The 25,008-nt window shown below is 41.7% G+C and overlaps 1 protein-coding gene across 6 annotated transcripts in view; it reads right to left on the bottom strand.

The window, feature by feature from the left end:
• The window catches only part of LOC143041324 (oxidoreductase NAD-binding domain-containing protein 1-like), a 30,445-nt gene extending 19,475 nt beyond the window's left edge, over positions 1–10,970 (bottom strand). The window contains exons 1-2 of one of the 6 annotated variants that reach the window (XM_076213322.1): positions 10,343–10,781; positions 715–823 (exon numbers count right to left, since the gene is read on the bottom strand). In XM_076213322.1, the coding sequence (XP_076069437.1) occupies positions 715–758 (44 nt within the window). In that variant the 5' untranslated portion in view covers positions 759–823; positions 10,343–10,781. The other 5 variants (XM_076213616.1, XM_076213173.1, XM_076213236.1 and 2 more) reach the window with 5 other exon arrangements.
• Positions 10,971–25,008: the final 14,038 nt, after the last annotated feature.

Genomic DNA, 25,008 nt, shown 5'->3' with positions numbered 1-25,008 from the left:
GATTAATGCGTTGCGTTTATGATATCGATTGATAATTAATGCAATGAATGATCACGGGTAAGTTGTGTTTGCTCTGATCCTTTCATCTATGGTGATGGGATTCAGGGATTGCCAAATGATGGATAATGCATGAAAAACGTTGAATCTTGCCACGGGAGCGATTTTTTTGTGGGGGGATCGCTCCCGCTATTGGATTTGTGAGAGCGACATTGGAACTTTCCCGAGCGAAATCGCTCGTCGCTCCCCTGTATTTTTTTCGCTGTGCGTGAGCCAGGATCACATGTGTAGCTGTTGATCAGCAGTTAATTCCTGTGTGAATGAGAGCCTTACTGCATTCAGTGGTCCCCTGTCCTGCCTTCCTTCAGGATGCCAGTATCCCTCTCCAAGCAGACACCAGCATTTATGTGTGTTTCATCCCAGGACTCCCCAGCCATGGTTCCTCCCACTGTTACCCTATTGCACCAGGACCCCTGTTATAAAATTCCCTGGTGAGCATCCTAGTTATTCAGCATCTGCATTTATTCAACTACATGAGGATAGTATCACCAACACTAATGTCATTAAGGGTCTGACAAAATGTCATTTTTTAGATCTCAACTTGTACCCAATTCACTAGCCTCTGAGATGATGTCAGCTTCATGTGTCAACCCTAGAGCTTTAAACTATGATTACACCACCTTCACGGTGAATTTTGTTAAAAAGTTTGATGCAAACCTGGTAGGTGATAATTTTCTCTGGTGCTTCAGGTTGGTTGACATACTCTCTTCCTCTATAGACACTGTAAATGTTATGCATACTCAGGCTGGAGCTAGTACGGTGGCCTCTGAAACATTAGATTCTCTGATACATTCACAGTGGACAGAAAAAAAACTCAATCACTCTAGACTGACTTGTTTTGGAGTACCTATTCTACATTTTGTTCCTCAATCCATCTGAATGAAAGATTACTTCAGAAAGATGAGTCTTTACTAACGTTTGCAACAAAACTTTCTAAAAAGTTCAAAGAATTGCCTCATTGTGCCTTGCTAACTCCTGTATCACCTAGTCATTCACAGCAGACTCCAGAGGTTCCTACCCCTCCTTCACCACCTCTGTCTTTGACACCTACACAGAGCACGCCTTCATCTCCATCTGTATCTAGCATACTTACATGCATGTAACAAAGTAGGTCATTCTAGTGTTTTCTGTTTCCTTTGTAAGCGTTATGAGCGAAATTCTAAGCAGACTCCTGTATGTAGACATTTCACTTATTCCTCTTCTAGCATCACACATAACTTTTCAAGAATGTCATATCAGCCTCAATCTAACTACTGTCATGTCCATGGACAGTAGCCACTCTTCTGATCAATGTTCCAAGATTTTGAAGCTTAGAACAGACAATAGTTCAATTCCCAAGCATGCTTAGTCCCATTTTCACAAGCACCCATTTCAAAATCCCAAAGACTAAGAGTGATCAGTCCAAGACCATCCCTTTAGTGGCTGCTGTTTCTTCCCAATTCCTTACCTTTCAGTGCTATATGGACCAGATCTCTGTAACAGTAGACACTGGGGCAGAATGTAGTACATTCTGCCCTCAAGGATTTGTACAATGTAACATTGTCACCTTCTTGTAGTGCTTTGCAAGCTGTACAAGGTTCTCCCTTGTCTATTCTTGGATCTATTTGCATTCCCTTAAGGTTTTCTTCTCATGCTGAAATGTTTCATGTTAACTTTGTGGTAGTTTCTGATTTCATACTTCAGTGTGTTTGTCTCATAGGCTTTGATACTTTAGCAATTCATGCCATAGATATATCTCCTCAGCACTGTTTAGTTACTTTCAACAACAATGTCATTTCTACAATAGATAGGCCAGTTTCTATACATAGCTCACATTCTGTGCATGATCTGACCAGGCAGTCATCTTCCAAGGGTTCAAAACTTTTAAGCCTTCCTGTACTTTCCTGTGCTGCTGTTGTTATAGGTGAGCACTATATTGGTCCCTTTAGCGCAGTTTGAGTCCCAGTGCACATTTCAGATGCTCCAATTGGTCCTGACATCTTATCTCAACATAACTCTGTTCATGTTAGACATCTTGCATTGGAGAGTACCCTTTCCACTCTTCATGATGACCACATTACTATAGCCTTGATAACCAATGTTTCTGGTGCTCCCATCACACACTCTTCTGGTATTCATTTAGGTTCTTTTGATGTCACTGATGTTGACACTGTCCAAGATTCACTTCCTATCATAGCAGCTTCTATCCAATTGTCTACACATGCAAATGACACAGCTCATTAAGCCTCTCAGTATGCAACATATGTAGGTAACATTGATTTTCCTGGGGTGAGAGACGGTCTCATTCAATTGTTAGTGACACATCAAGCTCTGGCCTTACCTGGGGAACAACTAGGAGTTATAGATCATGTTGTCCATAGCACTGATCTTAAACCAGGGGTGCATCCAGTCTACATACCTTCGTACATGTTGCCTCACTCCTGTAAACTTGTAGCTCAGTTGTTAAGAGAGGGTGTCATCCAAGAATCTCATTCCAAGTGGAATTCCCCACTCCTTCTTGTGCCCAAGATGAACGGATCATTCCACCCTGCTGTGGATTATAGGCATTTCAATGATGTCACAGTTCCAGATCATTACCCTTTGCCTGTGCTGAGTGATCCTCTTCAGTCCATAGGAATAAGTAATACACCTTGGACCTAAAGGCTGGTTTTTGGCAGATTCCTTTGGAAGAAAAGCCTCAGAAGGTCATGGCTTTCCTGAATACATCAGGTCATTATGAATGGCTCCACTGCCCCATAGGATTGCAGAATGCTCCTTTAACATGCCAGTGCCTTATTAACTCAATTTTTCATGGAATAGTGGGCAATGGACTATTTATGTATCTGGATGACTTTATTCTAGTTTCCAAGGATGTGGAAAGTAATTTCCATAAATTGTCCTCAGTCTTGCAACATCCTGCTGAAGCTGGGTTGAAGCTCAATTTACCCAAATGTTCATTTTTTAAGTCTAGCATCCAATTCTTAGTCATGTGGTAGACAAAGATGGCATTCATACTTCAGATATGATCAAAGCTGTTAGAAACTTTCCTACACCTAAGACAGTTGACCAAGTACACTCTTTCCTAGGATTGACAGGATACTATCGTGCTTTTATAAAAGACTTTGCTTCCATGGCATAACCTCTTACTCATCTCCTCAAAAAGGATGCTTCCTTCCAGTGGCATGATGCTCATCAGTACAGTTTTGACTCCTTGAAGCATGCACTTGCTCAAGCACCTGTGTTGGGATTCCCAGATCATATTCCTCCTTTTACCATTTGCACTGATACTTCTGGTTTAGATATTGGAGCTGTCCTAATGCTGCAAGTAGATGGTCGTTGTCCGCATGTCACTGCATATGAGAGACGCATACTCAATCATGCTGAGTCTCACTACTCTATTACACATCTGGAAGCTTTAGCAGTGGTGTGGGTTCTAAAGCATTTTTGTGACATCATCTTTGGCTATCACAGTTTACACAGACCATATTGCTGTTACACAACTTTTCAAGGGCAATAATCTTTCAGACCACCTAGCCAGATGGTTTCTTACTATTGAGGTCAATCCAGCCCTTAAGCATATCCCAGGATGTGCAAACAATGTTGTTGATGCTCTTTCACAAAATGTACCCATAGCTGCTGTTACTGTAATTCACAACTTCTCCCTATGAGATTTTGCCAAAGTTCAATGTGAGGACCCTGTCTGGTCTGCTATCATTTATGCCTTGGAATCTGGCAATGATGCTACCTTGCTAAAATTGCCTGTACCTCTGTCTCAATTCTCCTTGCAAGACAGTGTTCTCACTCATAATGTGAAAGAGTTTGTGCAAGATGTGGCACACTTAGTGATCCTTGAATCCCTAGTTCCTGTTGTTTTATCTTGCTCATGACTCCCCTCAAACTGGCCACCCAGGTCATGACAAAACTCTGGCTATGGCTCACAAGAAATATTGGCCTAGAATGCATTTCAATATTGCCACTCATAACAAAGGTTCTACTCACACTGATCCTATTCTAGAGCATCCTACTCCTTCTTACTCCTTTGACACTATGGCCATTAATCTTTTGCAATTGCCCCATATCATTCAAGGCTCAGTGTACGTTCTTGTATGTGTTGATCACTTTAGCAGTTTCATGATATTGGCTCCCTTGCATAATAAATCTGCTTTAGTTTCCCATGTTTTCTGTCCTTACACTACTCCTTCAGTGTTGCTTAGCAACAATGAGACTGAGTTTAAGAATAAGGTCATAGTCAACATTTGCAAACAATACATCACCTAGACTTATCATCCCTCTTCTAACAGTCTGGTGGAGTGGACAAATAGGAAAATACTTCACATCCTAAGGCATGTTGCTAGTGATCTGCAAGAAACTTGGGAAGACTGGTTACCCCATGTCAATGCTTGCATTAATAGTACTATCAATGTAGCAACAGGAAAAATGCCTCATTATGTCATTTACAGTTCTGAGATGAGGCTTCTATATAATCTTTGGGATAGTCCTATTTGTCCTCTCTACAATTCTGAAGATTACAGTCAACTTCAGTGTCATATATTGCATACCATTTATGATTCTGTCAAAAGGAAACTTCAGGAGTCTAGATCAAACATGATAAAAAAAAAAACATAGTAAAGCTACACCCGTTTCCATGTAAGTGAGTGATCATGTATTTCAACAACTGCCTGAGCACTAGTCTAAGCTTCTGTATAATCTTTGGGATAGTCCTATTTGTCCTCTCTACAATTCTGAAGATTAGTCTTCAGTGTCATACATTGCATACCATTTATGATTCTGTCAAAAGGAAACTTCAGGAGTCTAGATCAAACATGATAAAGAAACAACACAGTCAGGCTACACCAGTTTCCATGCAAGTGAGTGATCATGTATTTCAACAACTGCCTGAGCACCAGTCTAAGCTAAACAACAAATTTACTGTTCCTTTTCTGGTGACACAGAGGCTGCAAACCAACAAGTTCATGGTTTTTTACCTATCTCAGGGACTTGGTGAGGTTCTGCATTCTGATATGCTCAAGAAGACACAGGTGCCCATACCTGCATTTACTCAGCCCAATGTTCCCACTGTGTCACCCCCTGTTCATCACTCAAATCATCTATGTTCAAAAGGTACAATCCCTTGATGGTCAAGTGAGACTATTGTGTATATATGAGTTGCTGTGCAACTTTTTGTCTTTGTATCCACTATTAAGGTTGGGGTAGTGTGAGAGGTAAATGCAAGGGTAGTGGGTCAGGGATTGGAGATGGTTAAAGATAATGGAGAAAAGTGGGAGGTGAGCCAGCTGTTGTTTGCGGACGACACTGCGCTTGTGGCAGGATCGGAGGAGGGATTGAGGAAGTTGGTGACAGAGTTTGGGAGAGTATGTGATAGAAGAAAGCTAAAGATAAATGTGGGTAAAAGTAAGGTGATGAGATGTACAAGGGGTGAAAGTGGCAGTAGACTGGAAGTGAGCATTAAGGGAGAGCGACTGGAGGAAGTGGATAGTTTTAGATACTTGGGTGCAAATGTGGCAGGAAAAGGTGGAGTGAAGGTGGAGGTAGAATGTAGATTGAGAGAAGCGAGTAAATGCCTTGGTGGATTAAAGAGTGTAATGAGGAATACATTTGGGAATGGATGCTAAGAGGAGACTGTATAAAGGAGTGATTGTGCCAACAGCACTGTATGGGGCAGAAACATGGAACATAAGAGAGGAAGAGAGAAGGAGTTTGAATGTGTTTGAGATGAGGTGTCTGAGAAGTATGATAGGGGTTACTATGCTAGATAGTAAGAAATGAGGAGGTGAGGAGGAGAAAAGGTGTGGAAAGGGAGTTGGGAGATAGGGTTGATGAAAGAGCATTGGGATGGTTTGGACACATGGAAAGAATGAGTGAAGAAAGACTAGTAAAAGAGGTATGGAGGGCAGATGTGGAGGGAGTGAACAGGATGGGACGTCCTAGGATGAGATGGATGGGGTGAAGGGGGCTTTGGGGAAGAGGGGAATGTCTGTTGAGGAAGGACGGGAGAGGACAGAAGACAGGGGTGAATGGAGAATGGTTGTATATGGATGATGTTGTGATGCATGAGGTGGAATGGGCAGGGGGATGGGGGGTGAGGTAGTATGTGTGAGCAAAATTTGACGCAGCCCGAAGGGATTTCTCCCCGTCTTCTCCTTTTGTGCATGAGGGGGACGGAGAGGGGGGTCGCCGATTTGATGAAGCGGCCTTGCTGTGGATGTGCTGTGTCTTGCGACACTGCTTCTGACCCAGGGCAGTGGACAGGGTGCAGGGATGACCCGTCATCCGGGAGGTGCTAAGATAAGAGGGAGGGTGGAGGGGTGTGGAGTGTATTCAGGGATGGAATGGGTGGGAATGATTTTATGCCTTTTCCTTTTTGGCTACCTCCCTTGTAAGGGGGAAAAAGCCTTGGTATATGTATGTATTAAGGTTGTAAATTGTGTAAATATGTGCAGCCTCAGTTATGTTTGGCATAACCAAGGGGGATGTTATCTATGATTTCACTAGATATTTTGTACTTGTCAGCCAAATTTATGATTCTTCTGTAATTTTCCCATTGTCCTATGTATCAGTTTATGTATTATTATAGTTGCATCATATCCCAGATATCCGGCAATTTATATCACATTCTTTTTCCCCATTTTACCTACTGGCGCCAGTATGTGTTTGTGTCATGTTTCAGTGTATGTGTGTATATCTTTTATATCTTATGTCCCAGTATGTGTATACATATATCCTTTGTCTATTACCATATTTTACGTGCCCTTGCATTTGTCTGCTCCCTGCCATGAATATTGTTTCTTCAGTGAGGGCACTAAGAGGTTGTGGCCGAGCTATGTAGTGGGAGTGTGTATATTTGTAATATTATGTAAAGATGTATAGATGTAACAGTATAGAACCATCTAGTGGGTTTAAGTTAATGGGTTTATATTCCCGCCAATTAAGCATGCAGTTGTGTGATGTCTATTTTGTCAGCTGTGAGCTAGAGAGCACACAGTTGTTCTGTGTACTGACATATTTTTTAATATTTTCATAAATGTCTGGCATTTATCCACAATAATAAATATAATAACTGGAAAACAAGGATATGAATTTGGAAGTGTATATGAACTTGAGTCTAGGTATGTTACAAAATTAGAGAATAGGAGATGGGGCCCAACAAATGTTGCCTCCTTTCCTGTATACTACAATTAAGTAAATACACAGTTTAGGTGATACAGCCTAAGCTCAAACAATACATGATTTCAAATTTAAATATGATAATTGGAAATCAAGGATATAGATTAAGTTGGAACTGTACATGAATTTGAGTCTAGGTATGTTAGAAAATTAGAGAATAGAAGATGTGACCCAACAAGCAAGTCTAGCATTTATCCACAATAATAAATAACTGGAAATCAAGGATATAAAATTGGAAGTATACTGTATACTGCAACTAGGTAAATACAACTAGGTAAATACACACATTTATGTGGAAATTTGAGCATGTTGGAGGACCGAGTGGCAAACTACTAGAATGAATGAAAGGCTTTCTGATGGAGATACACAAGAACAGTAGTAAAGGATAAGATGTCAAGCTGGAGATCAGTAACAAGTGGAGTTCCACAAGGTTCAGGGTTTGCACCAATAATGTTTCTTGTCTATGTCAGTGACATGATGGAAGGAACAGGCTATGTTAACATGTTTGAAGATGATGCAAAAATCATGAGAAGAGTGAAAAATGAGGTGGATGATAGACTACTGAAAAAATATCTAGACATGGAGCCAAGAATGTGAAATGAAGTTCAATACCAAAAATGCAAAGTATTGGAAATAGGCAATAGTGGCAAAAGGCCATCCTTAAACTACTCTTTGGGAAGTGAACCCATTACAAAAGCAAATGAGAAGACTTGGGAGTCGTGATAAAAGACAACCAGTCACCTGACAGACATATCACCAGGTTTGTGGGAGACACATATGGACTACTGCAGAAGATTAAAGTGGCATTCCACTATATGGATGAAAGGATGATGATAAAAATAATCAAAACCCTAATACATCCAAGACTGGAATATTCTTCAGTAGTATGGTCTCCACACAGAGTAAATAATCAAGTTAGGAAAGCTGGTGGTCATGACAGTGGGGAATGATTAAATTGATGGAAGGGTAAATGTCCAGTTGTGCACACCTATGTGATATAGCAATAGAAAATCAATTATTAATTTTGTATGTTATAATATGCAATTTTCTTGGCAGAAATGAAAAACAAAAAAGTTGCTGAAACAGATTTCATAAATAACAAAGTTGCACCGGACGAATGGTATGACATGTTTGTTTTGATTGATGCTGACGTCGAAGAAATGAAAAGACGATAAATTCATCTAACCTAATCTGTATTTAGTAAATCAGTACCTGTAATTTAAAGGTATCTGGATGATCATTGTGACGGATGTTGGTGGCCTGTTCAATCGCTCTGACTGCAAGGTATAAAGGTTTCTCATAGCTTGAAGGAATGCATGGATTTCAGTTCCATAGCATTCCTTCAAGAATATATATGTTGCAAGGTACTGGCAGAAGTACCGAGGGGTAAACACTTGACAAACGACAAGATGGCATCACGATCCTATGCTAGCGACTTTGTTCGTTAGTATATTTGCAAGTAGCAGTAATTTTTTGTTCATTTCCGCCAAGAAAATCCCATATTTCGTTCATGTATTATAATAATAATTTACAAAATTAATATTTAATTTTCTAATGGTATATCGCATTGTTGTGCACCACTGGACTAATACTGATGGAAGACTACAATTTACCAGACAGTATAACCTCCAAATAGAAGAAAAACACTGGCAAATTATTGGAGATGAAATACATTATCCAAAGAGACAGTTGTGGTTTGTTGGGTAAAATTCCAGAATCATGCAAACACAAATATTTAACATGAATCTTACATTATCCAATAGCTCCTAACCCAAAGCAACATAGCATAACCATCCAGAAAAAAAAAAAAAAAAAAATGAAAGCTGTGTTTACATGATACTGAAATAGAATAATTTGTTGTAATATAAAATGGGGGACGGCAAGGGTATAGGGTCAACTCAGCCCATTGCCAAATTGACCCATCTACTTTACCAAGTCAGCCCACCAAGTTTAGGTTAGGTTGGAGTAGACAAATTTATCATACTTTAATTTACTCAACCTCTATATCTATCAAAACAAAGATGGCATCTCAAGTAGCTAATGGTCCAGGTTGGCAATGAGCAGAGCTGGCAAGCACTGCTAGCAGGCACGGATACAAGGGGGGTGCCCAGGGGGTCCAGGCCCCTCCCCCCTCCAACACCCTGAGTATGGTACACTCATCTCGAGTTTGATTCTCATTGGATAAACACTTTTTTGGGCAAATTTATGATTTGAATTATATTTGTGAATTACATATGATTTTACATACAATTACGAGCAAAACAGACTTAGGTTTCAGGACCAATCTCCAAGCCAACAGCATTATTCTTGGGGTTAAAATATCAGCATGTTTCAAGTATTGGTTATCGCTTATCTGTTAGGGCCCCCCCAAATAACATTCCCGGATCCACGCCTGACTGCAAGCACATGACAGTGTCACTACATATTTCTTTCTCTACAGATACAATGGCTCTTGCTCCCTAAATATGTTGTGCATATTCATTGATACTGTCATATGTGCTTGCAGTCCCCCCCATTCCACAGCACCAGGAGTTACCATTACTATTTTAAAGTGCCAGACAAACCAATGGTAGATACTTTCACACAAATTTAAGTTGATGGTCTCAGCAGTTTATCAAAAATTCTCCCTCAAATATATATCATTCAACATTGGCATAAATTTTGTTAACTTCCATAATAAATGGTACTTATCATTTCCTTCTGACAACTGCCATGTCATTTTGTTCAACTGCAATTTACCCAATATTAAAGATTCCGTTGATTGGTAAGTAATAAGCATTAATCCCAGGTATGAAAATTAAATTTGTACCAGGCTACACTGCCGAATGCCGGTCAACAAACACCATACCATTACCAGACCAGTTGGCCTTAATTTAAGGAATTGGACGCCAGAAATGAAATGGTAACAGCAGCGGATCAACGTGGCTGTGAAGATGTTTTCTAGACATCTTCAAGTAATAGTAGTTTCATAGTAATAATATGTCATCTTACTATAGTGCACTTGTTACCTAATACCCTTCTTACATTGTTCAAATGTGTGTATTATATAATGAATTAATTACGTTTGACGAACTGGCAACGAAATTATTTCTTGAATTGCCTCCCTTCTAATGCTGCTTACCAGTAATTTTCGCATCTTCGGAATATTTGTGTACAAAATCTTCGAACCATGTTGTTCATCATTCTTGCTGAATCCGGGCAAATTTATTCCCACTCACACACTAATTGCAACACTCACTCTAAAGCAACACTTGTGTATATTCAGTTCAACAACCTTGCCTTTTTGCGGTTCTTTTGTTTACGTTGCGATTTTTGTTATATAATATATGATAGTAATTTCAGTTGCGCCTTCTCACAGTAAGCTTCTTGAGGGTGCCAAACACAGGCCTGTATGTCCGGGTCTGGGCTTTAAATTGAATTTAGTGGTGATGGACTGATGGTGATGTCAGTTTGAATAAAATTACTATATTGAATTTCAGCTCTATAATTATATGATGAATCTTGTTTACTCCATGCTGTATTTAGATTACACTCAGATTTAATAACTGGTTTTGAGTCTATCACATACTGGGGTAAAGAATTCCAGTTGTTTACCACTATTACAAACTGAATGAATGAGTTCTTTTTAGGGGACTTGTGGACGCAATCACTCGAAAATTTGTGGCACATGAACGAATTTTAGGTAAACATTTCAAAAGAATCTCTATGATGGTAGCACTTCGACCAAATATTACAGCTCAAGTCCGTTTCTTTTTTTATACAGAATAAAATAGATAAATTATTGGCAACCTCCGGCAACCCCATTGCATAAAGAAAATTTAGATTTAAGAAGGAAATAGGCAAGAATTGGTTTACTAATAGGGTGGTCGATGAATGGAATAAACTTAGTAACCATGTAGTAAGCGCTGAAACTATCAGTTGTTTTAAAAAACGATTAGACAACTTTATGGATGGGGATGACAGGTGGTGATGGATACGGAGCTGCCTAGTGTAGGCCTTATGGTCTTTTGCAGTCTCCTTTATTTCTTATGTTCTTATGTTCTTATTTTGAAATAAAGTCAAAATTTCGATAGCTAGTTCTGTTTTGTTTACGATATTGTGTTTATGGAGATATCTGGCAACTCTTTCCATAGCAATCTGTCGCCTCTCTAGCTCTCATTTCTCTCAGTGCATAAAGTCAAGAGGAAGAGCACGTTATTTTCTAGCCTCCCAGTTAAATCCCCCTATCCTGAAAAATTAATGTTTTTGTTCTTTAATAAGCCATATCTCTGGTTCTATTTTACATATTCTTGTGATTGTTGTGGCATTGTAAAGGGGAAAGTCATACTTTAGTTTGTTTAGAAAAAATAAAGGAAACTAACTTAAAAATTTTGTTTCATTTAATGTGATTTATTCTAACAGATTTTCACAGCATTTGTCACTATAAAAAATGAAAGTAAAATATAATCTTACCAAGTTGTTACCAAGATTCTAATCTTTCATTTCCTGCATAGGCGGTTGAATGGACACCATGTTCAGATATATCATCTTCACTACACAATATTATACATTATAAAAATATTCACTACACGTAACAAGTTCACCAGAGAAGTTGAACAACTTTTATGACACGTTCACGTGTAAGAACTCCCAGGTTCCCTTAGGGTTGATTCACACTATCGGTCCGGTCGCGCTCCGCTCTCGTTCCGCTCCGGTTCTGAGGTATTCAGGGTTGATTCACACTATCGGTCCGGTCGCGCTCCGCTCTCGGTTCTGAGGTATTCACACTATCGGTCCCCTCTCGTTCCCGTCATCCCCCCTCCCTCGACACCAGTAGAAGTCTTACCATCAGTTACGAAGGATGTGTGACTTTTCTGACGCCGAGTTGGCAATAATCGCTATTGCACTTGATGAAGAAGAAGGAAAACAAGATAGAAAAAAAAAAAGAAATTGTGGGTTCATCCTATGTTGCAAGATTGGAAGACTGAAGGAGAATTTCATACTCTGTATCCTCGTCTTATTGATGATGAGAGTAAATTCCACAGCTATTTCAGAATGAACAAAGGAACATTTGAGAAAATACTATCCAAAATTGAGGATGACCTGAAATGTACAAGAAGTTGCTGCACTTCCTGACACTTATGTGCTTGCACCATACGTTATAGTGGGAGATGAGGCTTTCCCGCTGACGAGAAATTTGATGAGGCCCTACCCAGGTTCACAGACTGAACATAAGTAGAGAAGAGGATTTTTAATTATAGATTATCTAGAGCCAGGAGGATAGTTGAGTGCACATTTGGTATTCTAGTGCAAACCTTCAGAATATATTTAAGGAAACTTAAAGCTATGCCTTCTAACGCTAATGCAATCATTACAACAACATGCATACTTCACAATCTGATACACCCAAATGCTGTTGCATTACCAGATACTGTTGTCATGCCTCCATCAAACACAGTACGTCCAATGAGAGGAAGAGGGGGAAATGCTACAAAGGAGGCTTTTGGCGTGAGAGAAACACTGAAAGATTATTTCAGCTCCCCAGCTGGTTCAATGTCTTGACAAAATGATAAAATATAAGTAGACAAACAAACTTGTGTAAGAATATTTGTTGAGTGAGCTAAGGAGATGCATTTCCGCAGTGGATAATAGGTTGTTATTATACATATGGAATTTCTTTCTTCGGTTAATAATGTGTATTTTTTTTCTCTCAGTACCTAGGCAATATGATAAGTATGCAAACATTATTGTATAGGAAAATTGTTTAGTGAGGATAGGAAATGCATTTCCACAGTGGACATTAGGCTATTGTATGGAATTTCTTACCTTCACAACCCAGCTGCCTGCTTATTTCAACACAGCTTCTTATTTTCGCCACGTTATCACTGTAGTGCAGCGAAGTCAGGTCATACAGCTCTGGTTTACCTTTTGACTAATTCTATTAGCATTTCATCTGAATCCACAAAATTAAAGTAAATTTTGTAGGTTATATTTTATTCAGTTGGTGCTTATGTATATCCTCGCTGTACGCATTGTCATTGTATCAGTGATAAATAAAAATAAAACGTATTTTTATCATTTTTATAACTTTCTCATGATCCCATTATGGTGTTTCCTTTGGATTATCCATGGTTTGGTAGGACAGCAGGTAACACTACTTGCTTATATGAAGGCTGAATCTCGACTGGAGTGGACCAGGACCGTGGCAACTGAGTTCACACTGGCGCTCACAATCCAGTCACGCTCCGCTCTCGCTCCAGTAAAAATATCTTTCGACGGAACCGAGAGCGGAGCGAGAGCGCCAGTGTGAATGCTTCCATTGAAATTAATGAGACAATATTGGACCGGACCGAGAGCGGAGCGGAGCGCGACCGGACCGATAGTGTGAATCAAGCCTTAACCTTGATGTCCCGAAATCCTTGGACAGTGGAAGGAGGAGGTGGGGGTTGGGGGGCATGAAAATTCTCGTACATTGGGGAATTGGCGAAGGGAGCTACAGTGAGAGCCAAAGTCCAGGAGATTTGAGTCACCAGCCGGGACCACGCACGTTTCCTTCAAACATGCATGTAATCAAAGGTGGGAGGGGGGGGAACTCATGATGTAGATTACAATCCTAGACTATTCAAACAGAACATACTACACCGATTTTATTGATTAAAATTATTTTCACAATACACGACATGCAAATTGAAGCTTTAAATATTCACCAGAGATTGAATGTTCCAATTTCACTTATGATTTGCGTATTCTACCTGGTCAGCCCTGCGCGCTTTAATTCCTAACTAATAATCACCAAAATACCTCGATTTACTCGGGAGTCTCTCCGGTGATAGTGCACTTCCTGTACTCATCTTCAAATGAATGTCTTCGGTTGTACAGGATGCGGCTGCAGGCGATAGACACGTGGCACTGAGGGCGGCAATAATCATGGCTGTCCTCGTTGATGACACTTGCCGCCATTAGGCGTAATAAATTGATCAAACCGTTGATGACACAGCTCGTGGCGGGAAGCGGATCCGTTAACAGAGACTTCCTTTTCCAGACCTCATCACACCGAATAGAGTTGTGTCCTTGTTACTGAATCACTGGAGTGGGTTCGACATGCACACTGAATAAGTTTTATAGTCACCGAAGGCGAAACTCGTCGCGACACAGATCAAGCTCGTTTCAATGGGTCGGGGAGGCACTCCCGTGACACTTGTTTCAATTCAATAGGTCTCCGGGGCACTAGCACATGAATCAATCTTGTATGGCTGACGGTCATTAAACGAGTCGGATTGAGGTGTAAAATCCTCCATAGACACCCTATGGGAGAGTGGGACACGTTTGGTTCTTCCGAGAGCACGTGTGGCCTACCTCAACCTGTGCAAACCTGAGGTCTGATGCCCGCGGGCATCGGGTCAACTGTCTGTGCCGATACACTGTTGCCGGTGCTCTTAATTTCAAATAAATTTCGAAAGGAATGTAGTACAACGTTTATGTGGGTGTTGAATTATTTCTAGTAGTCCTCTGAGGTAATCACTAGTCACGAGAGAGGACTTTATGATCCTAACTAACCTAATTAAAACTAGCCAAGACAATAAATGACAAGCACGTAGGGGGGTGAAACCGTTATAGAACCAATTCGAACTGTGACACTTGGGTGAAATACACCAATCCTAATCATAAAGTAGCAATTTACAACTACAACATGGAGAAACAGTAAAACTGAGAGGTTGAGATATTCCAATCTTAACATTATAACATCCGTGATGTCTTCGATCATAGGCATACGAAGAGACACCTTGAACGAAAAGGGGAGGAAATTCTTGAGTAAATAGGAGACTTTCAAACTCGTTAAGGCACTGCAACTGACTGCTAAATTGGCACAACAGTTAGTGGAGAGAAAGGGGAGGGAATACATCAAGAAATAGTTATTAAGACGCCCTAAGACTTCCAACGATTCCATAAGTAGAGGAAAGTAATAGCTGAAAAGGGGTGAAAGGAGACGAAAAAAATGTGAAGCCTACGGTGTCGGTGAGTCCCTTGAGCGAAAGTATTTGGTAACTGTAGTTTGAAAACAGTCGAAAGAAAATAAGAAGCAATAGGCAGTGTGTCACAATGCAAAGTTGTGACACTTGATCTATTCTTTCCTATTTCCATACAATGTCCTCTGATTCTACCATTTGCCCATGGTACAAAAATATCTTCACATACTCGTGCTTGTCTATACGATAGTGCAGGTAGTCTCAGTTTCTTCTGTTTCTCTTCATAGGTTAATTAATGTCCTCTGATTCTACTATTTGCCCATGGTACAAAAATATCTTCACATACTCGTGCTTGTCTATACGATAGTGCAGGTAGTCTCAGTTTCTTCTGTTTCTCTTCATAGGTTAATTTCTTAACTTTTGGTGCCAACTTGGTTGCTCTCCTATAGCTTCTATGGAATGAAAATGGTGCAGAGAGAGGTGCGCAGTTGGCACCTCCCGGCACGGGGTCAAAGGTCATGGTGTAGGAAGGAGGGCGAAGTGTGCACGAGGGTGTATCTACCTAGTTGTATTTTATGGGAAGGGGAGCTACGCTCGTCGTGTCCCGCCTTTGTATCTCGCAGTATCTAGTTTGCTCTTAAATTCATGAATGGTTTTTGCACACTATTTTTTCGTCCAGTTTGTTCCAAGTGTCCACCACTCTATGTGAAAAACTGTTCTTCTTCAGATCTCTTCTATAACTATGTTTTTTTTCCATGTTCTCTTGTGTTTCTCTTGTCCCAGTTTAACAAGTCCTCTCTATCGAGTATTTCTGTGCCCTTCATGATTCTATAGATGGTCAGTAGGTCGCCTCTCTCTCTTCTTTGCTCCAGAGTCGGTAACTCCAATTTAGCCAGTCTCTCTTCATATGACAAGTTTGAAAGTGCAGGAGCCATTTTTGTGGCTGCTCTCTGGATTCTTTCTATTTTCTTTGTATTCTTTTTGGTACTGGGTAACCACAATGTCGCCGCATATTCTAGTCTAGTCCTTATCAGTGTGAATAATATATTTTTAAATAATTTCTTCGTCCAAATATGTAAATGCCACTTTTATTGATCTTAGCAAGTTGTAGGATTTTTCGACAGTTTTGTTTATCTGTTTATCATAGGACAAGTCGTTTGAGATAATTACTCCCAAATCTTTTTCAGATCCCACTTTCTTTACCTCCTTAGTTCCAAATTTATATTTTCCTGATATTCTATTTTTACTTTTTCCAAACTCCATTATGCTACTCTTCTTGATATTGAAGTCCACTTCCTATTTCTGACTCCACTTCCATACCTTATTCAGGACTTCCTGTAGTGATTCGCAATCCGTTTCGGTTTTTACTTTCCTTAACAATTTAGCGTCGTCTGCAAAGAAGCTCATGTAACATTTCACATCATCATCCATGTCATTCACATAAATAGCAAACGTTATTGGAGTCAATACAGATCCTTGCGGAACTCCACTGATCACCTCTTTCCAACCTGAATATGTTTCTCTGAGTACTACTCTCATCTTTCTACCTATCAGGAAATCCTCCATCGATTTAGTAGGTTACCTTGTATCCCTGCTATATGTTCCAGTTTTTTTTTTTTTAATATAATTTTTGTGTGGTACCTTGTTGAAAGCTTTTTGTAAGTCCAGGAAAGCGCAATCAGTCCATCCACCCCTTTCTTGCACTATGTCTATTAGTCTTGAGTAAAAAATATTAAGTTTGTGGTACATGATCTTCCTTGCCTGAGCTCAAATTGTCATGGGTTTATTATATTATTTTCTTCCAGGTCTATAGTTAGTTGGTTCTTCCTTGTTTCCTCCTTATATGTTGGTACAATGTTAGCATTTTTCCAGGCTTTTGGTATTTTTCCTTCTTTAAGTAAGCAACTTATTATGTTATGTATTTTGTCCATTAGTTCTTGTGCGCGCGTCAGTGTGTTTGTGAAACAAGAAGGGGCAAGTGTAACCTTGATAGGATCAAAATTAACAGAGCTAGTAGTTTTAGGTAAGGTAGGTTGTAGAGTGGGAGGAGTAAGTGCGTCGGACGATTAAAACAACTGAAGAACCAGGAAATCACAGGAATTAGGTAAGTGAGCTATAAGTCTTACAAGCTATCTAGGCGCTAGAGATGGCCGAAGCGACGAGCACAAAGGAACCATTAAAGATTAACAATATCATATTAAAGCCATTTGATGGTAATGGAGACGTCGCTGGGTGGCTCAAAAAAGCAGAATTAGTGGCAAAATTAGCCGGGGTCACCGACGTTGCGAGCTATATTGCCTTTAACCTGGAGGGCAACGCATTGGCCATCTACCTAGAAATAGGAGGTAATGATCAAGCAGATGCAGAAAAAGTGAAAAAAAAAAAGACTGGAAGAGGCATTCGCCAAGACTCCGTGCAAATCGTTTAATCGGCTACAAAGAATGCTCTAGGCTGGCGAACAGGTCGACGTTTTTGTCAACGACATTAAAAGATTAGCGGGACTGTCGAAATTCAAAGGCGAAGGCTTGGAGCAACTCGTTAGAACGGTGTTTGTGAATGGCTTTCCAGATCGCGTATCAGCTGGACTACAGGAAGTAAATAATGCTGTTTCGGCGAGTTTGGACGTGTTGATGGTCTGTGCTAGGCTTCTCACACGGACTCTATTATCTCCTACTTTCAATTCTAGTTTATTTGCTATTTTGTGTTGTTGCTTTTTCATCTCTTCTGAATACTCCTGCATATGTTCCCTAACTCTTTGGTGAATGCTTTGGAAAGTATTTATTCTATTTGAGATATAAACATCTATATTATACACAGGTTTCTGCTCTGCAGTCAAGATTTCATATGAAAGAGTTTTGTCTTCCCCCAAAATAATAAAATGAGGTGTTTCTCCTTGTAGTGGTTACTACAATTGTCATTGGTGGAAGGAGCTAGGATATTTAAAGTCAATCCCATGACTGATCTGTTTATTGAAAATGGCGATGATACTTTGTACAAAAATGTTGGCGAAATTCTGGACTCCTTGTCTTTAGTATACAATCATTTGAAATCCTGTTACAATACATACATATCCTTTTTACAGGATGCAGAGAGATATGTTTTATTTTATTTACAAAATAAATAAAGCTGATATAATGAATATTATTATTTATATTAAATATAATTGATTGAATGCATGTTCTAAGGGGTGACTATAGTTTATCCTGTGCTTGTCGGTCACGAGTCCTCAAGGGGTAATTACATGTGTTGGCTACAGAACACTACAGAACTCTCCCCCTAGTGACGAGGCAGGAGGAACGATATCTGTTTTTTCTTTGTAGTGTGTTTGTGGTTTGTAGCCCGTGTGTCCGGAGGTGTCGGAAGACCAACGGGATCTTGTTCGTTGTCCGAGAGGAGGTATGCAGGCTTGGTGCGGTCTATGGAGATGACGTCAGTGGTTCCACGGCGATCGATGGTCAAGTTCTTCCTTGTCCTCTTGACGACTCTATATGGTCCATCGTATGGTTGTTGAAGAGGCCTCTTTACTCCCTCCACGCGAACGAAAACATGTGAGCAGTCTTCGAGGTCTTGGCTCACAAACGTTCTTGTGGGTGAGGTACGCGGTGGTACTGGCTGGAGTTTCTGCATTGTATCTGTAAGATTAGTGGCATAATCTTGAACGCTGCAGGGCTGCGTTATAGGGGCAGATGCGAGAAACTCACCGGGCAGACGGAGTGGAGTGCCATAAAGAAGTTCTGCAGAGGAGTGGCCAAGGTCTTCCTTGAGGGACGTGCGTATACCGAGGAGGACCATTGGAAGCACCGTAGACCAGTTGGTGCGGTCGCGTGCTGTTGCTGCAAGTGAAGCCTTGAGTTGTCGGTGGAACCGTTCGACGAGTCCGTTGGATTGAGGATGGTAGCTTGCTGTTCTGAAACACCGGATACCTAGCGAAGACATAACCTTGTTCCATAGATTGGATTCAAATTGGCTACCACGGTCGGATGTGAGGCTGAGTGGTGTACCGAATCTTGAAATCCAGGTGGTTATAAAAGCTTTGGCTACTGTGTCTGTGCTTATGTCAGTAAGCGGGATTGCTTCGGGCTAGCGTGTAAAACGGTCTACACAAGTAAGAATATACCTGGAGCTGTCGGAGAAGGGAAGCGGTCCGACGATGTCGATGTGGACGTGCTCGAGTCGAGTGGAGACTGGGCCGAAGGTACCTGGAGGGGAGATGGTGTGGCGTGTGACCTTGGAAGCTTGGCATTTGACGCAGGTGCGGGTCCAGTGTCGAACGTCTTTGGCGATTCCACTCCAGATGAAGCGTGATGACATCATGTGCTGCGAAGCTCGAATACCTGGGTGGGAGAGGTCATGTAAATGGCGGAACAAGGGATACCTGTGGTTCTCGGGCAAGTAGGGACGGATGGTGTCCGTGGATACATCGGCGTAAAGCTGAGTGTTGGTTCCAGGGAGCTGTACCTTCTTCATCTGCAACGCGGGGCTTTCCATCAATCGCTGCAGCTCGGTATCACTAGCTTGGTCTGCAGCGATGGCGGCGTAGTCGATGAGAGAGGTAGAGACTGCAGATATGTTGCGCGAGAGTGCGTCGGCAGGGCAGTTATCTTCACCTCGAACATAACGAATATCTGTGGTGAATTGGGAGATGAAATCTATGTGTCTAGGGGAGTATGTTGTTTTGTTATGGATGAATGTTGTTGTGATTGGTTTGTGGTCGGTTTATATGTGGAATTGTCGCCCTTCAATGAAATACCTGAACCTGTTGACAGCCTTGTAGATGGCTAGGAGTTCCTTGTCGAAGGCGCTGTATTTCTTCTCGGCATTGTTGAGCTTCTTTGAGAAGAAGGCGATGGGTTTCCAAGCGTCGTTGATGTATTGTTGCAGAACTGCGCCGACACCTGTGTCTGAAGCATCTGTCGAGATGGAAGTGATGGCATGAGGGTTAGGGAAACTAAGGGCGGCAGCATTCCCGAGTGCTTCTTTAGCTGCCATGAAAGCTGCATCAGTTTCGGCGTCCCAGTTGAGTACGATGGAACGTCCCCTCTTGCATGGCTTGATCATGGAGTAGAGCGGTTGGAGCAGTTGAGCGTAGTCTGGAATGAAACGATTATAGAAGTTTAACATACCAAGGAATTGCTTGAGTTGGCGCTGTGTTGTAGGTTTCGGGAAACTCTGGATGGCGTCGCAGCGGGATGAGACAGGGGTGACGCCTGAAGGTGTGACGGTGTGTCCTAGAAAGTTGATGGATGAAACACCGAACTCAGATTTCTCGAGATTGATGTGAATGCCGTAGTCTTGTAGTCGGGTAAAGACTTGCTTCAGATGGTCTTGGTGCGTGGCTTCGCCAGGGCTGGCGATGAGCACATCGTCGATGTAGGTGAAGCAAAAAGGCAGGCCTCGTAGGACTTCGTCCATGAATCTCTGGAAAGTTTGGGCAGAGTTCTTGAGGCCGAAGGGCATTCGAACGTATTCGAACAAACCAAAAGGCGTGATGACAGCTGTTTTGGGGATGTCCGGCGGGTTGACTGGAATATGATGGAAGGCTTTGACAAGATCGATCCGGGAGTAAACGCGAGTTCCTGCAAGGTTTGAGGAAAACTCCTGTATGTTGGGAACTGGGTACCTATCCATCACAGTTCGCGAGTTGAGGGCGCGGTAGTCACCGCATGGCCTGATGTCGCCGTTGCTTTTGGGGACGATGTGGAGAGCTGACGACCAGTTGCTTGAACTTGGACGAATGATACCTTGACGCATGAGGGCTTCAAGTTCTGCCTTGGCTAGTTTGAGGCGTTCCGGAGCCAGACGACGGGCTTTGGCGTAGACTGGAGGTCCCGTAGTCTCTATGTGGTGCACTACGTGGTGTTTCACAGTCGTGGTCGTGGAGTAAGGTTGTGTCAAGGCAGGAAAGTTCCTGAGGAGAGAAGCAAACTTGTTATCGGCACTGATGGTTGAAAGTTGGCTACTTACTCCGGTTGTTGGCCTGGCGTTGGATGACATCGATGTAAAGGGGTCGTGGAGCTTGCGATTTTTAATATCGATCAGGAGATCGAAGTGGGTAAAAAAATCGGCGCCAAGGATTGGTTGGGAAACTGCTGCAACGTAGAAGGTCCACTCAAAGGATCGGCGAAGGTTGAGTTCTAGCTGAAGTGTCTTCCTCTTGAAAACGGGTATCTTGGTGCCGTTGGCTGCGTAGAGGTAAGACATCAGCGGCAGTGATTGCTGGGTTGCTGTGGCAGGCAGGACACTGACTTCAGCTCCGGTATCTATGAGGTATGTGGTGTTGGAGAGTGGATCAAATACGAAGAAGAGTTTCGATGTATGTTGGCGAACGCTGTGCGCCGTTAGCGTTCGCCCATCTTGTTTAACGGTGCCGGTGAGAAGGTGCACGGCTGTGCACATTTCCTCGCATCTTGTCCAAAGCGATGATGGTAGAAGCAGACGCCTGATGCTTGCTTGGGTCTTCCTCTGGATGTAGATCTGGAGCGGTTGCGGTAGTATCTCGGTGACGGGGGTCGTTGTTGAAGATTGGCAACCTACTCTTGGAGGGCGCTAACCTGGAGGGTGAGTTTGGAGACTAGCTCGGTTAACGCCTGAGTTGCGGACTGGTCGGCGAGGTTAGCGATGGTAGGGCGCGCAACCGGTACCGAAGCCATGAAGTCATCAGCGAGCGTGGCTAGCTCGTCGAGCGAGAGCTTGTTCTTGGCGCTGAAGAGGTTGCCTTGGATGGTTGTTGGTAGGCGCTGGTAGAATAGGTGGAGCAAGATGGAGTTGTCGAATGTTGCGTATTTGTCTCCGAGCAATCGCTTCATGCGTCGCAGCAAGTCGGATGGTTTCTCATTTCCAAGTTCTTCTTTCGAGAGGAGCTCCTGCAGGCGTGTAGCTTCGGAAGACTCAAGGCGGTCCAGAACGGCTTTCTTCAGATCCTCGTATGGGGTACCGGATGTAGGTGCCTTGGAGATGGTGTCTGAAACTTGGAGGAGTACGTCAGATGGCAAGAGGCCACAAGATGTGAAAACTTCGTTAGGCTGGTGGTAATGCGGTTTGCCTTAAAGTTACACTCGAGGATTGTGAACCATATTGTTGGGTCGCGGTTGGAAAAAGGGGGTGCGCGGATTGCACTTACTTCCTGTTGTTGATCGTCCGTCATGCTTACGTGATTAGTATGCAGCGATGTTCGTGGGCAGCTGGGTTGGTCAGAGTAGTCCGGGTTGGCGGGGTTGGGCAGGCTGGGTCAACGGGCAGGACAACCCGGGACGGCGGGGCTGGGCTCGTCGTGGCGGGACTGGGCGCGGCGGGCGGGGCTGGGCACGCTGGTGCGGCAGGCAGGCCGGGGCGGTGGTACTGGGCTGGGCAGCCAAGCCGGGACGGCGGGGCGGGGCTGGGCACGCTGGTGCGGCGTGCAGACCGGGGCGGTAGAGCTGGGCAGGCCGGGCGGGTGGAGCCGGGCTGGACGAGCAGGCTGGGCGGGAGTCCAGGGTGGGCGGCAGGGGCGGCAAGAGTCCAGGACAGGCGGTTCGGGCCGCGAGAGTCCACGGCTGGCGAGCAGGGGCGGCGAGAGTCCAGGGCAGGCGGTCGGTCACTCCAGGGTTACCAATTGTTGTGGTTGCTACAATTGTCCTTGGTGGAAGGAGCTAGGATGTTTAAAGTCAATCCCATGACTGATCTGTTTATTGAAAATGGCGATGATACTTTGTACAAAAATGTTGGCGAAATTCTGAACTCCTTGTCTTTAGTATACAATCATTTGAAATCCTGTTACAATACAGACATATCCTTTTTACAGGATGCAGAGAGACATGTTTTATTTTATTTACAAAATAAATAAAGCTGATATAATGAATATTATTATTTATATTAAATATTATTGATTGAATGCATGTTCTAAGAGGTGACTATAGTTTATCCTGTGCTTGTCGGTCACGAGTCCTCAAGGGGTAATTACATGTGTTGGCTACAGAACACTACAACCTGTTATAATATTAATTTGGTTGTTCAGAGTACATCCAACACAAGGAATCCAATTATCCCAGGTTATACTATGAGGACTTATCATACTTCTAAGACATATAATAATTTTCTTATTTAACCTCTCTACAACTCCATTACTTTGTGGATGATTCACTAAAATATTTACTTTCTTTATCTTAAATAAACTACATAATTTTTCCAAGATTTTTTTTTTTTATTAAATTCAGTTCCATTATCTGAAACTAAGATCTTAGGTGTAGTGAAATTACAGATTATCTGATCATAGATTACTGAAGCAATAGTTTCATCTTTCTTATTTGGAATGGGTTGTAAAATACAAAATCTTGAAAAATAATCAATGGCAACAAATACATATTTATATCCATTCTCAGACATAGGTAACTCCAATGTATCTATGTGAACTCTTTCCCAAGGTTTCTGTGGAATGGGATAGGTAAGTATAGGAGCAGGTTTTGGTGTATTTCCTTTCACCTTAACACATTTCAAACAATTTTCTATATAATTATATATATCTTTCTTCATACCTGGCCAAAAGTATTTAAATTGTGCTTGTCTATAAGTTTGATCCTTTCCTGGATGTGAGCTACAGTCACTATCATGAAGTAACTTCAACATCTCTTTTAAAGAGTTTGTGGTATTACCAACTGATTTACTGGGCCTCTAGAAATATCTTTCCCACTTACAACTGATTTTCTATACAAAAGTCCATTAATCAAATGAAATTCCTCTATCTTATACCCCTTTGGTAGTTTTGGAGGATTTCCTCTTGGGTTCATCAAGTACTTGACTAATGAGTCACATGTCTTATCATCCCTCTGTTCTCTTATTAGCATTTCCTCATCTAAAGTTACTTATTCCTCTATACTACAAACAAAATTAATCAACCCCGTCATTGTTTGGCTAATGTTTCTAGAAAGTGCATCTGCCGCAACATTCTCTCTACCCGGAATATATTCAAATTTAACTTCATAGCACTGAAGTACTGCAAACCATCTAGCAAGTCTGCCCCTAAGATTCTTATGCTTAAATAAGTTTTGAATAGCTGTGTGATCAGTCCACACTCTGATTGGATATCCCAATATCATATCTCTAAAACTTTCTAATGAATATATCACTGCTAACGTTTCTCCCTCTGTTATTGAGTAGTTTCTCTCTGCATTATTACAAAGTCTTGAAGTGTAAGCTATTGGTTTCAAAGTTCCATTTCTCTCTTACATAAGTATTCCTCCCAATCCTGTTTCAGATGCATCAGTGCAAAGAATTAATTCTTATCATAGTCTGGAAATATTAAAATTGGAGAACTCGTGAGTTTATCTTTCAAGTTGTCAAAAGCTTGCTGTTGTGCAGGTCCCCACATGAACTTTGAGTCTTTCCTCAAGAAAGAACTTAATGGATTAGCAATGTCAGCATATCGTTGAATAAATTTTCTATAATATCCTGTCAATCCCAAGAAACTTATTAACTTTCTCTACACTGTTTGGAACTGGAAAATTCTTTACTGCTTCAACCTTTGAATTCACTGTACTAAGTCCATGTCTGTCTATCTTATGTCCCAAATAAATAACACTCTCATGCAAGAACTTACATTTTTCAAGTTTCACTTTCAATCCTGCTTCAACTAGTTTTGAGAATATCAAAACTAATTTCTTAAAGTGCTCAACCGCTGTCTGGGAAACTATTAAAATGTCATCTAGGAATACACTGGCAGTGTTTCCTAACAACCCATCTAAAATCGTATTCATTAATCTCATGTAAGTTAATGGACTGTTGCATAACCCAAATGGTATTCGTTTGAACCCATAATGTCCCGTTGGAGTAGAAAATGCTTTGAACTCTCGTGAGATTTGATATCTAT

This window comes from Oratosquilla oratoria, chromosome 1, assembly GCF_046742065.1.
Source record: "Oratosquilla oratoria isolate Oo_2021 chromosome 1, ASM4674206v1, whole genome shotgun sequence".
Taxonomy (NCBI): Eukaryota; Metazoa; Arthropoda; class Malacostraca; order Stomatopoda; family Squillidae; genus Oratosquilla; species Oratosquilla oratoria.
Note: the sequence above shows the minus strand (reverse complement) of the source record. Positions and strands in the feature narration are given on the sequence as shown.